The 13,216-nt window shown below is 42.6% G+C and overlaps 1 protein-coding gene across 1 annotated transcript; it reads right to left on the reverse strand.

The window, feature by feature from the left end:
- Nucleotides 1-154: 154 nt before the first annotated feature.
- CFAP161 (cilia and flagella associated protein 161) lies at nt 155-12,990 on the reverse strand. Its single transcript, XM_066592774.1, has 7 exons — nt 12,875-12,990; nt 9,158-9,247; nt 8,233-8,471; nt 7,124-7,205; nt 6,576-6,734; nt 3,073-3,146; nt 155-423 (listed from the first exon to the last, which is right to left on the reverse strand). Exons 1-7 carry the CDS (start codon nt 12,941-12,943, stop codon nt 246-248), a joined length of 891 nt encoding a protein of 296 aa, XP_066448871.1. The 5' UTR covers nt 12,944-12,990; the 3' UTR covers nt 155-245.
- Nucleotides 12,991-13,216: the final 226 nt, after the last annotated feature.

Raw genomic sequence — 13,216 nt, forward strand, 5'->3', positions numbered from 1 at the left:
CATGGGAGGGTAATAGGCTGAACTGGATGGACATATGGCTTTTTTCTGCCTAACATACTATGAAGTTGCATTGTGGTGATATGAATTAGCTAGCATTGGTGTTATAAAACTGCTACAGATTTTTGTTGGGTCACCTCAAATAACAAAGACTCAATAACTTTAATGCTTTTCTTTTTATTGTAGCTACAATGTAACTCATTTAATCAGCTACACAACATTGGAACATATGGTAATCTTCCTAGAGCTTAATCACATTTACTTCCATTTATGTCTTCACTTGGTGGTTTAGGTCTGTCAAACATTGTGTTTATGTCATCACTTGGGTTTCCAGTCACAATAATCCAATGGTTTTCATTCTTTTCAACTCTGTGTCCATCTAAGTATGTGTGCGCAGTGATCTCGCATTCCTTGCCAAACAACGTCCTGAAAAAGAGACCGTATGAGATAAGGGTCCGTTTACACGAAACGATTTATGGCTTGAACGAGTGAACGATGTCAGAATTCGCTCATGTGCTTGGGCAGCCTGTTTATGCAGGCAGATGCATCGTTGGCTTGTTCAAATTGTTCAGTTGTTTACATTTGCTGTATAAGTGACTGAGAACAACTGAACAATCGGTATTTAAACCAATTGATTAGTGAACGAGCCAACGATGATTTTTGTGCCTGCATAAAATGAACGAAAAGCAAATTATTTACCTTCGATCGTTGGCTGCGTTTACACTGAGCAATTATCATTATTCTTCGCTCGTCCAATCGTTCCATGTAAAAGGGCCATAAGAAGTGTGAGCACAAAGAGTTGTTATTGTGATTCATGGCTGTTAAAGCCATTATATCCTATGATTATTTTATGTATAACAGTGCAAAAGGTTCAATAAAGAAATAATGCTGGCTAGTGCAAATACTATAAAAATATAATACACCATTACTTTATTTATGTACTAGAAATAGCACCAGAACACAGCATTATGCTAACGACCACCGACCAATTAGCATGTTAGTTAGCTCTCGTTACCTCTATGCGGCGCTATATAAAAATGTATATTCTTTACATGTGCAGATTTGCAGCCGAGCACTAAGCATGTTTAGGCTCGAGAGCCGATCAGCCAATGAACAAGAGTGCATAGTCACGATCAATACTCAAAAAGTGGGAGTTACGGTATCCACAAGGAAAACACAAATAGTGACACCCATGAAAAGAATTTAACAGAGCTGCTAATAAGCTTCTCACACCACACAGATTACAGAACTAGGCTGGTAAGCCTTGCCCAAGCTCACATAGCCCATAGGGAACGGGTTGTGGCCAATATCCATGAACCCCAGACTCATGGCAGTCATGTAGCTTGCTTTTGGTACACACAGGATGCTCTTGCATAAAATTCAATTCCACCAAGTACAGTATGGTAGAGAAAATGTGTATATTGAAGTCTTTCACAAACTGCACAACTATTTGGTGTGTCTCACTAATATACTAGGTGAGCTGATGTCTTCTTAAGATTTAAAGCAGAACTAACAGAAGTTAAAAAGGCCCTTTATTGTACATTAACTCATTAAGGACCGTTCTATTTTGGGCCTTAACCCATTCCAATCCAATTTCCCTGCCACATGTACACTCCCCTGCTCTTATTTAGTTTGGGTGGGAAAGCGCATTGTGATTCCTTGGAATTACTCAAAAGAATCAAACAACAAAAATGATTGTGTCACCAGATTCTGTGACCATGGTGAGTAACACAATGACCACTGGGGTTGGAGGGGATGAATAAGGACCAGGCAGCTGAATGATAACAGTACGATCCTTTTCTTAGAGATGAGCTGCTACCAAACACCTATTCAGTTATCTTATTTGGACCAAGTAGACAAAGCTGATATATACGTTCACAAGTGTTTCTATTATAGAAAAATGAGAAAACAGGGAACAAATTAGATAAAACTTATTAGGATAATTAAACAGAACACGTAACAATTATTGCAGTTGTTGTTATCTCTGAACTTTCAGTCAGCGAAAAAACTATCGCTGGCTTCTCGATACATGTAAATCCTCCCGTTTAGCGCTTCAAATAGAAGGTGAAGCGTTGAGCAAGAAGCCAGTGAGAAGCTCGCAATTCAGCAGTGAAGTCTGTCAGTGTAAATGCTCTACACGAGTGCTGACGGTCAGTGCTCTTGCAGACCTTTAAACGACTGTGTAAAAGGGCCATAAGTTAAAGAGGTTGTCCCGCGCCGAAACGGGGTTTTTTTTTTTCAAACCCCCCCCCCCCGTTCGGCGCGAGACAACCCCGATGCAGGGACTGAAAAAAAGAACAGCACAGCGCTTACCTGAATCCCGGCGCTGCGGTGACTTCTATACTTACCGGTGAAGATGGCCGCCGGGATCCTCTACCTCCGTGGACCGCAGCTCTTCTGTGCGGTCCATTGCCGATTCCAGCCTCCTGATTGGCTGGAATCGGCACGTGACGGGGCGGAGCTACACGGAGCTACACGGAGCCCCATAGAGAACAGCAGAAGACCCGGACTGCGCAAGCGCGGCTAATTTGGCCATCGGAGGGCGAAAATTAGTCGGCTCCATGGGAACGAGGACGCTAGCAACGGAGCAGGTAAGTAAAAAACTTTTTATAACTTCTGTATGGCTCATAATTAATGCACAATGTATATTACAAAGTGCATTAATATGGCCATACAGAAGTGTATAGACCCACTTGCTGCCGCGGGACAACCCCTTTAATTGTTGTTAGGGAAGGTGACAGGGAGCCGGGTGATGTATTTTTTATACTCGCCTGCTCTCGTGATTCAGCGCCGTCACCCTGTGCAGTCTGGGCACCATATGAAAATCCGACTCTTTTCAGAGTCCTGGGCGCATGCTCTCCTATACAAGTCTATGGCAAAGCGAGCGTACGGGACTCTGAAAAGAGTCCAATTTTCATGCGACGCACCAACTTTAGTGGGGAACATCGCTAGATCATGGGAGTGTGCGAGGAAAACTCACATGGCTCATTGTCACGTCCCCTAACAGCACCGTAATGCAGTTTATGGTACTGTGGAACATAACAGGTTCCTTTTAACTTGGATTTTAAAGCTTACCATAGTATGTACTTCCTCAGGACTGCTAAGCATTGATTGGTTTTACTGTGAACTAGAAGGACTTTGGTGTTTGCCTGAAATTACAAAAAGCTTTGTATTAGTGACTACTTACAAAAGTAACATATTCACTGGTGACACTCCTAAAAAATAACCTTTAATAAGATATAACTAAAAACAAGGGCTGATAACATGTAAAAGACAAACAATACACAAAATACACAACACAACTAAAAGGTCAGGGACAGTGATCTATATAGTCCCAGATCAGTTGGTTACTGAAAGGGAGAGTAAACTCATGGTCATTGATCAGACACAAGGAGCCATAGATTGCCAACTGTCAATTGGTCAGAGTGCTGAAAATCAAATGCGCAGCCCCAGAGTAAAAAACAGGAAAGACACTATCATCGAATCTCAAGATCTAGATGAAAAATACTGTTCCTAAATCTAAATCTAAAATTTGTTCTATATTTTGACATTGCCCTTGACTATACTGTGATTCTCTTAGGCCGCCTGTCTACGGGCATTGCGGAATATCGCTATGACAGATAGGCTCACCGCAAGGAATCGCAGCATGTGCCGCTTGTAAGCGGAGAATCACTTTGATTCTCCACTTGTGGACAGGGAGGCTGCGCTTTCCATAGCAACACTATGGAAAGCGTGCACTGCATTCCTCGCGGTCAGATTATCATCGAGGAGAACACAGTGTACAATCACCCGTGGACAGGAGCCCTTACTAAAGTAATGTGATAACTGCATAAACTAGCCATATTCTCTTTAATTAGCTAATACGGAGAAAAAATGTTTTAAGGTGGTTGCCTTATTAAAAAATGTTTAAATCCCCAGATATTCCAGGACTAATGTTAGAATGGCGCCACCTGCTGTTTATATGCTGTGTCCGCCTCTGCAATTGTTCCAAGCTGGTCACACCTGCTCAATCTTGTTTCTTTTGCTTTACTGTATATATGGAGGGATCCCTGGTGTAATGAGCAGCTGCTGGGTCTTCACTGATGTCATAAGAGATACTGAACAAGTGATAAGAGAGTGAGCCAGCGTTACTGTAGAGAAGGTGGAACAATTACTGAGGTGGAGCAGACATAGAAAGAAAAGCTCTTCAATGGAAACAGCAGGTGGTGCTATTCTAATACTACCCTGTTTCCCTGAAAATAAGACATACCCTGAAAATAAGACATAGCATGATTTTCCAGATTTTTTGAGGATGCAAAATGATTTTTTCAAGCTTTTTGAGGATGCTTGAAATATAAGCCCTACTCCAAAATTAAGCTCTGCTAACAGTTAATTAAAAAAGTCAATTTAAATAGTGTCCAAGCAGCTATACATGTAAAAAAGTTAACCCTTTTTGAACAAAAATTAATATAAGACACTGTCTAATGTTTGGGGAAACACGGTAGTACTGGAATGAACACCTGGGAATAGAAACTTTTTAGTAAGTTTAAATATAAAAAAATTGTTTACAATCATGGGCTGCATTTAACTATAAATAATATTTTTCATAGGGCAATCACTTTCAGGTACACGCTGCTGTAACTGCAAGAAGACAACAGCTAATTACTGGTTGTAAACATGGACTTATTATAAAAAAGTATAAAACTACGAGGGGCTGCTTATAAGTCTTTGGCTTTACCCAGAAAGAAAAGAGATAGGAAGATGAAACTTTACATTTATTCCACATACTCTCCACTGATGACAACACACTTCTTACATCGGTATTCCAAGTTCTGTAAGCATTGCAAAAATAAGGATTTCGGTTGTGCCTCAAACCAGTCATCTGTAGCACCAATGCCATAAGAAATGGTGTGAAATTTGGTACTCTTGAGGTGTTTCTTCAGGTTTGGAAACAGATGATAATCGGAGGGAGCTAGATCTGATGAATAACGTGGGTGGTCAACCAGCTGGAAGCCTAGCTCCACCAATTTTGCTGTGGTCGCTTGTGCAGAGTGAGCGGAGGCGTTGTCTTGCAGGAACAAGATTCCTTTGGACAGCTTGCCGCGCCTTTTGGCCTTCAGAGCTGCCTTCAATTGGTTCAAAAGTTCAATGTAATACCTTGCATTGATGGTGGAACCATTTTGAAGGTAGTCCACTAGCAGCACGCTCTCCTTATCCCAGAACAGACGCCATCACCTTAGTGGCTGATTTTTACACCCTGAACTTCTTTGGGCGAGGAGAACCACTGTGCCTCCACTCTTTTGACTGCTCCTTGGTTTCAGGGTCACACAAATAAATCCAGGTCTCATCCATAGTGACCAGTCGATCCAGGAAGTTCTTATCAGTCCGGAAACGCTGACAAATGGACCGGGAAGTTTTCACTTGCATGCTTTTCTGATCTGCTGTCAAACATTTGGGGACCCGCTTTACAGATAGCTTCTTCATGTCAAATGTTCATGGATAATGACACAAACACGTTCACAAGAAATCCCCATGATGTCTGCTATTCCTTTAGCTGAAATTCACTGATTCTCCAGTATGAGGTTGTGCACAGCATCGACGATCTCCGGTACAACAACCTCTCTCGGGCGTCCAGGATGTTCTTCATCATTGGTGCTGAAGTGGCCCCTTTTAAATTTGGCAACCCAGTTCTTAACTGTATAATATGAAGGGCATTGATCCCCCAATGTCTGCGACATATCACCATGAATATCCTTTGTGGACTATCCTTGCAGAAACAAGAATTTTATCACTCCTCTGCTCTCATGTGCTGTGAATATCGCCTTAGACTCCGCCCTTTTGTTTTCCCACGTGCCTAGATCACTGTTTCCATAAGCTACAAACACAAAATTTTGAAAACATATATTAGACACCTAAGGCTTTCATGTGATGTAACATTCGTTACCATAGAAACAAAAGAAGGACACAAAGCCAAAGACTTATCAGCAGCCCCTCATATATGTACGTGTACATCTGTTTAGATGGCTAAGGCCCCCTGTCCACGGGCATTGTGGTATCCCGCGGCGGAGGAACAGGAGCCGTAGACGAATGTCCGCCGGTCAGCCTAATCTGATAGATAGGAAAGCTTAAGACGGCGGTTTACCGCTGGCTAAATCACTGCCATGGACAGGGGGCCTTAATAAATGCTCCCTGGTTATGATCAAGATGAGGTGCAGCTCTCTAAATGGCCCCTTTCCCCATGATCCTGCTTATAACCAGCGAAAATTGTGTACATGTTATAGAATAGTACCCCAAGATTCCAAAATATAACCTTAATTAATAATATTGAGAATACGGCTGCCACTGCGAATAATACCTAAAATATTAATTAGAATAATTTGGAACTGTTAGATTGTTTTATTATAGAAAGTATTTTCCATGACTATAGTGCGCCCTCTGCTGGTGATTTTATAATATTGCAGTGGGATAGATCTTGTCCTGCAAATAATGACCCATAAACAAGGTGTCAAATAGCACTGCGATACTGTTAAGTTCTAAGGTGGCACTGTGCATTGTTCTGGCATGTGCCTACAGAAGTACATGAGGAATTACATACATACCGGAACAGGCAGTCCTTCGTGTTCTGGTCTAAGCTGTGGGTCCAAGTAAACAACCTGCCAGCAGGTCTCATATGGATGCTGGTCCGTTAAACTGACCTCCTGTAAATGAGACTTCTTACTGCTCTTGAGAAATGATTTACGGTCACTTGTTAGATATAACTGGAAAAAAAAGAAACAAAGCAGAATATATGTGTGATACAAACATGGCGATGGGTGTGCTGATATATAGTTCATATACAGTATTTCAAAAGTTGATCGCTGTAAAATCTAGAATATGTAAATGATATGGTGGCAGTGAAATCCAAAAGGGCAAATTTGTTTGGATATGTATGATATGTAATGTATTGCTAGACAGATTTGCAAGAGTTTGGAAAAGCCAGGTGGGTGCTATAATGGTGGCTATGCTGCTTCTCACTCATGACTTAAATTTACTGTTTTTATAGGAGATGTTATACTTACACAGTTATACAATATGTGTCTTTAATTTACTATATGAATGTACAGGGTACAACAAGATACTGTATATGGTTATCGTTGGAATCGCTTACATGGCCTGTGAATTCTTCAGCTGTCCTCAAGGCAAAATTCTGTCCATAGCACACAGGTTCTCCAGGTTCACTGCCGTCCACACTGTCACACAATACAAGTATGTACAGTCACTTTACATGAAATGGTGTTTGCTATGACATATGGAACTGTGGTCTATATAAGATATCTACTACTATGACAAATCAGGAGTCCAAGTCATGTTGTTAATAAATGTTATTTTACATCTGGTTACCTTAGTGGTACTTTTCCTTGTTCTGTACATGACTAACTACTGAGAACAAGAATAAGTTTTATCTAGAACACTAAAGAACCAAGCAAGCAGATGTCACCAACAGGGCAATTTCAAGGGATGGCAAACTGGGCAGCGGCCCAGAACCCCAATTTATAGAACTGTGCAGGGTAAATCCAGAGCTGTACAATCCTCACGGTCTTCCGCTCTATATTGATCTGTATAATGTCACAATCTACTTTGCTTGTTGCACAGACAGGCCAATTTCATACCCTATTGAGCCCAGTGCACAGGTATTAAAATGTTCCACCCCCTCTCCCCCTTCTGTCCCCCAAACTTTTTTGTGACTGAAAAAATTAAAAACAACAAAAATTAATTTCCACCTAACCAGCTGGCTGCACTCCCCTGTGCATCTTGCCTGTAACTGAAGTTCACTTCCAGGTCCAGAGGTTATGTTCCCATTTAAACATGTGACAGCTGTGGCGAAGCACTAGCCTCAACAATACTGAGGCCACATGGCTAGACGGGCACATGACCACTGGACCCGGAAGTGAGCAGAGACCTTGGGTTCGGAGTGGCGTGGACCTGCAAGAGGTGAGAATATAAAAAAAGCACATACAAAACGTGAGGAATTGGGCTAGGCAGCAGAACATGTAAAAAGACTTGGGTCTGCTAATAGATCATAGACTGAACATGAGTCAACAATGTGATGCAGCAGCAAAAAAAGGCAAACACATCTGGGATGTATTAAGAGAAGCATAGAGTCTAGATCACGTGAGGTCATTATTCCTTATATGCATTTCCTATGGTGTTTCCAGATTGTTGTCCACAATATGAGTAAAAATATGATATGTCTGAGCATGTCATAATAATGCCTACCTTGTAATAATGAAGGCATTTCTAGCACAGGGTTTCACATTGCTGCTGGCGCTGACACCACATGGCGCTGTCAGGTGGCTCTTCAAATGTACTGCACTTTCCTCGGGGTTTACAGACAGGGTGTAGTTACCGTATACTGGAGAGGGATTGCTGAGGGACGACTCGCTGTTTTCTGGATTAAGTAACATGACCGTATCTCCAAAATGAAGAAGCCCGTCCTTAGAGATGCAAAGTTCTGCCTGAGTTATCGAAATAGAAATGGTATTCATGTTTAAACAAGAAATAACAAACATGCAACTTTACTAAAACGCATTCACGGATTAGCTCTGATGTGAACCCTTAGGTTGGAATTCCGCCCAGAGTTTCGCTGCAGCGAGTCCGCCTGCGGCCGCTAATGCCTCAATTAGCCAGCGATGTGGACGAGTTTTGTCAAAAATCTCATCCACAAGGGAAGGCCAATCAGTCACAGAGCGCCATCCGCAACGGAAAAGCAAGCGTCCAAGCCGCTCCAAAACCAGTGGCTAAGTGCTGCAGGTTTTGAAGCAGCACTTTCCCGCGGAAATCTCGCGGTTTTTCGCTGCAGCCAAACTTTGAGATTTCCGGGGGGATTCTGCCCTGTGTGACCCCAGGCTTAGGCCGCTTCCACATGAACATAACACAGGTGTGTTCTTGCACCCATGTTATAGACAAATTTCCTGACCTGACTGAGTCTATTGCCCGAAAATCAGCACATGACAAAACCCTATGATGGGTCAGCTGGCCTGTGATCAGGCTAGGACATTTGTCCATAATACGGGAGCTATAATGTGCCGGCATGAGGGTGCTCTCACATCTACTCTGGGGATCCGCTCTCCAGCTCCGTTCAGGGAATGAGGCCTAATAGTTTCTAGTAGGCACACAAACATGTTGGATATTCATTTCTTACCTTTTTTAAAACATTTTTCTTAAGATTGCTTGACTTTTGCACTAGGAGTTCTCCTTTTTCTCTTTTCTCTAAGAAATCTTTTAAAAGATCCTGAAAAATCACATTCAGACAGTATACAGGGGTCATTATGTGTCATGCTTTGTCATGGGATACATATATACACCCAAATGGAGAAGGTCCACATTGACGGAAAAACACATGTAACAAATAATGTCCTCCACAGCTGCAGTCCCCGAGATCAGTTACACCTCTGCCCAAACCCAAAGTTGTATAGAGCCATAATGCAGCACTCATAGCAGTGTATGCTACCTCCATACAGGGGCAGAAGAAGGCAGGTCATGTTCCATATCATCCCTATTCATGGAGATGTTCTTCTCAAGAAGCAGTGATTGTAGGGAAGAATATGTCTGAAAAATGATGTTACACAGAGGCCTAATTCTTCTGCACATCGCTGGTACGACATTGCATTGCAACACACGGCATATAATCTGCCACCACAAATCCCTGAATCAGGAAGGGTATCACCTCTCCTTAAGGAGAGCACCATTAAAGGTGAAGGAGGAGACTAGGTGCTATCCTTAAGAAGAGGTGATACCCTTCCCGACCCACGTCTATAGACCTCTCACCAGCCAAGCCAGAATCCTACTGCACACTGATGAGAGGCAAAAACCCCAAAACAGCTGTCTGTGTATGGATTCTGGCTTGGCTTTCAATTTCCAATTAGTGTTATAAAGACCTGTATAAAGGGTCTGATATTGATTTGCAGGAATGCTGCCATTCCAATAGGTGGCGCTGCAGAGGTATTGTTCCATCTTCCTTAATTACCATAATGCCCTGTTAGGATTGTGTGTATGAACATTGAGGCAAATGTTTGTTCCCAAGAAGGATCTTAACCCCTTCACCCTCTGTGTTGAACATGTACATGTATGATGCGCATGTATGTCACACATGTGTGGGTAAAGTATGAAGTGGGCTTGGTGAATGCTGGCTCTTTGAAACAGCTGACACCTGCTGCAAATAACCACAATTAGAGCTAGCTATGATTGCGGCATGTAAACTGTCAGGCGGGGATTGGGGCATTTCCCCTATTCCTCTTTCCAAATCACCATCAGCCCTAGAGATGACGTGATGCGATACATCAGCTGCGGATGGTTGCCATTGTGGCCCATGCTGATGTTAGGCATACAATATACTGCAGTAATGAAGTATTGCAGTACACTTTAGAAACAATCACGAGCTTAAGTCCCTTACGGGGACTAAATAAAAAGGCAAAGGGAAGGCAAATAAAATGTGAAAAATATTTTTAGAAAATTCAAATAGCTCAAACTAAGTATTGCATTATTTATCTTACACGGTGAACGCGGTTAAAGAAAACCAAAAAACATTATGCAAAAATTTTGATTCCCCCCCCCCCTTTGTTCATACCATCTTCCAATAAAAATTGAATAAAAAGTGATCCAAATGTTGTATGTACCCAAGAATGGTACCAGTAAAACTACAGCTGGTCCTGCGCATGAGGAAAAAAATGCGACAAGCTCTATTTTTCTGCGCAATTGTGCACAGAAAGCCCTGATGTGCCTGAAATCATGCATGTCACTGTGTGATTTTGCAGACTTAGGGCGTACACCCACTGGCGTTTTTCTTTCTCCACTGCGCTGCGAGAGTAAGTGAAAACTCACGCCGGAATATCACAAGTCTTTTCAGCTGACTTGTAGGCGGATCAACTAATCGGGGCTGTTAACCCTTTAAATGTCGCTGTCAATTCTGACAGCGACATTTAAATCCCCCAAACATCGTGGTGAGATCGGGGGAGCTGTGTGGTGTCATGGCAGCGGGGGCCTTTTACACTTATTTACAGTAAAAGAATCTAAATAATAAAGCAAAAATCCATATTTGGTATTGCTGCTTCCGTAAAAGTCCGATCTATCAAAGTAACTTATTATTTACCCCGCATGGTAAATGTCGTCCAAAAAAATAAATAAAGAACACCAGAAATGCACTTTTTTGGTCACCCTGTCTCCAAGAAAAAATGTAATAAAAAGTGATCAAACGTCGTATATAATAAAAAATGGTACTAACGGATGCGTCAGGACGTACCGCACAAAGTGAGCGCTTGCATAACTATGTTGGCAGAAAAATAAAAAAGTTATTGTGCGCAGAAGATGACAGCAGAAAATAATAAAAAAAATATATATCTCTAAAAAAAATACAAGTAGTACAGCAAAAAAAAAAACTATGTAAGTTTGGTATCATCATACCAACCCATAAAATAAAGCCGTCGTGTCATTTTTGTAGCAGTTTGCGCGCCGTAGAAACAGGAGGCACCGAAAGATGGCGGAATGTTGTTTTTTTTCCATTTCTCTCCACTTAGAATTTTTTAAATGTTTTTCAGTACATTATATGGTACAATACATAGCACCATTGAAAAATACAACTCGTCCTGCAAAAAACAAGCCTTCATACAGCGACGTCGATGGATAAATAAAGGAGTTACGATTTTTTAAAAGGGGGGACGAAAAAATTACAATGGAAAAAAACAAAAAAGCTCCGTCACTAAGGGGTTAATCAGCACTTTGCAAAAGCGCGGTAAACGCTATATTAAAACGTCAGTGTGAGAGTGACCTTAACTCCTCATGCAGCAGATTGGGCTACGTGCACACAGGTGATTTAAGTTGCGCATGAGATTCTCGGGCGCAACTTGCATCATAGAGCACTAGAACATCCCGTCCGTGTGCTGAACACCGCACACAGACATGCATTATTCTCACCCGAAAATCAGACAAGAATGGGTGCAAGCAGCTTAGGGGGAGATGTATGCTGGCCTTTTTTTCTATATGATTTTGAGGCCTCCTTCAGACGACCGCATGCGTTTTTACATTCGCCCATATGCAGCGTTTATTCACATGAATGATTTTTTGACCCGATCGACTCCTGATCTTAAATTGCGTATTTAAAGCCCTTCACGCTGAGCGCTGCAAAAAGTGAATGCCAAAAAAAAAAAAGGCAGGAGCGCTGGCAAGCAGAAATCCTCGGAATAGCATTCTAATGCCTAATTGCGGCGAATGGTCTTCCTTTCCCGTTGTACGCAGGGTGACGCCCCTTTTTCCCGCTGCCATAGACGTGTCTGGGAGCTTGCTGCGTATCACGGTAAGGATAGGGCCGGATCTATCCCTTCAGGTGATGTATAAAATATACGGATGTAAAAGGTCGCATAGATACTATTTTTTCTTGCGCAAGTTTTTTACGCAAAAAAAAATTGCTTGAATGAAGCCATTGAAATCCAATTGCGTTTTCGGTGAGATTCGTTTATGCGCCGAAATACCGGTCGTAAATACGGTCGTGTGAGTAAGCCCTGAACGTCACACAAATAGCGCCTTTCATTTAGATGGGTTTGCGCAAACGGCTTTAAAAAATAAACAGAATCGCACATGTCCTCTTCTTGCGTGATTTTCGGAGAATAGCGCGTGTCAGCATGGGGTCTCAGCACATCGCCTGATCACAGTTGTGCGCAAAACTTTTGTAACGCCCGTGTGCATGCACCCCTGCAAACTCCCCATCAGACGTGCAGGTCATCCTGCTGCACAGCCCCCCGTACTGTGCAGCGCTGGCTGCTGCTGCTGCAGGACCTCTTAGAATCAAAGGTTTTGTAAACCACGATTTCCGATCCATAATAATAGATCAGTGTCTGCTCCAGGCGCCATGACATTTGTGCATCACCTCGTCCAAAAACAAGTCCTCGTTCCAGTTCCCAACCAGCACGGAGGGGTTGAAGGTCCGGACGCTCATGCTGATGGCGGACCCGACTCCAGTCTTCAGTGTACAGGGGTTGCTATGGGAACGGCAAGCTGCTTACAAGTTGCTATGGAGACCGTGAAGACGACGTGAGCTCGTAGAAGAACGTGAGGACGTTCTGGGACTCGACGCCATGTTACTTGTGGCAAGGACCGCGTGAGATATAATGCAGCGCTGGTGCCATCTAGCGGCGGTATATGTTATTGAGGGCTAATGGCGGTAGCTAGCCACAGCCATCTATACTGCATAAGTCCTCACAGAGGGCTA

This window comes from Eleutherodactylus coqui, chromosome 2 (assembly GCF_035609145.1).
Source record: "Eleutherodactylus coqui strain aEleCoq1 chromosome 2, aEleCoq1.hap1, whole genome shotgun sequence".
In the NCBI taxonomy this organism is placed as follows: Eukaryota; Metazoa; Chordata; class Amphibia; order Anura; family Eleutherodactylidae; genus Eleutherodactylus; species Eleutherodactylus coqui.

What these genes read in the sequence shown, in the direction of transcription:
- CFAP161 (XM_066592774.1), bottom strand. Translation starts at nt 12,943, where the DNA reads ATGAGCGTCCGGACCTTCAACCCCTCCGTGCTGGTTGGGAACTGGAAC. An exon ending in AGAAAAATGTTTTAAAAAAG is followed by an intron (nt 8,472 to 9,157) that starts GTAAGAAATGAA and finishes TCGATAACTCAG; the next exon opens with GCAGAACTTTGCATCTCTAA. An exon ending in CTGAGGAAGTACATACTATG is followed by an intron (nt 424 to 3,072) that starts GTAAGCTTTAAA and finishes TCTCTTTTTCAG; the next exon opens with GACGTTGTTTGGCAAGGAAT.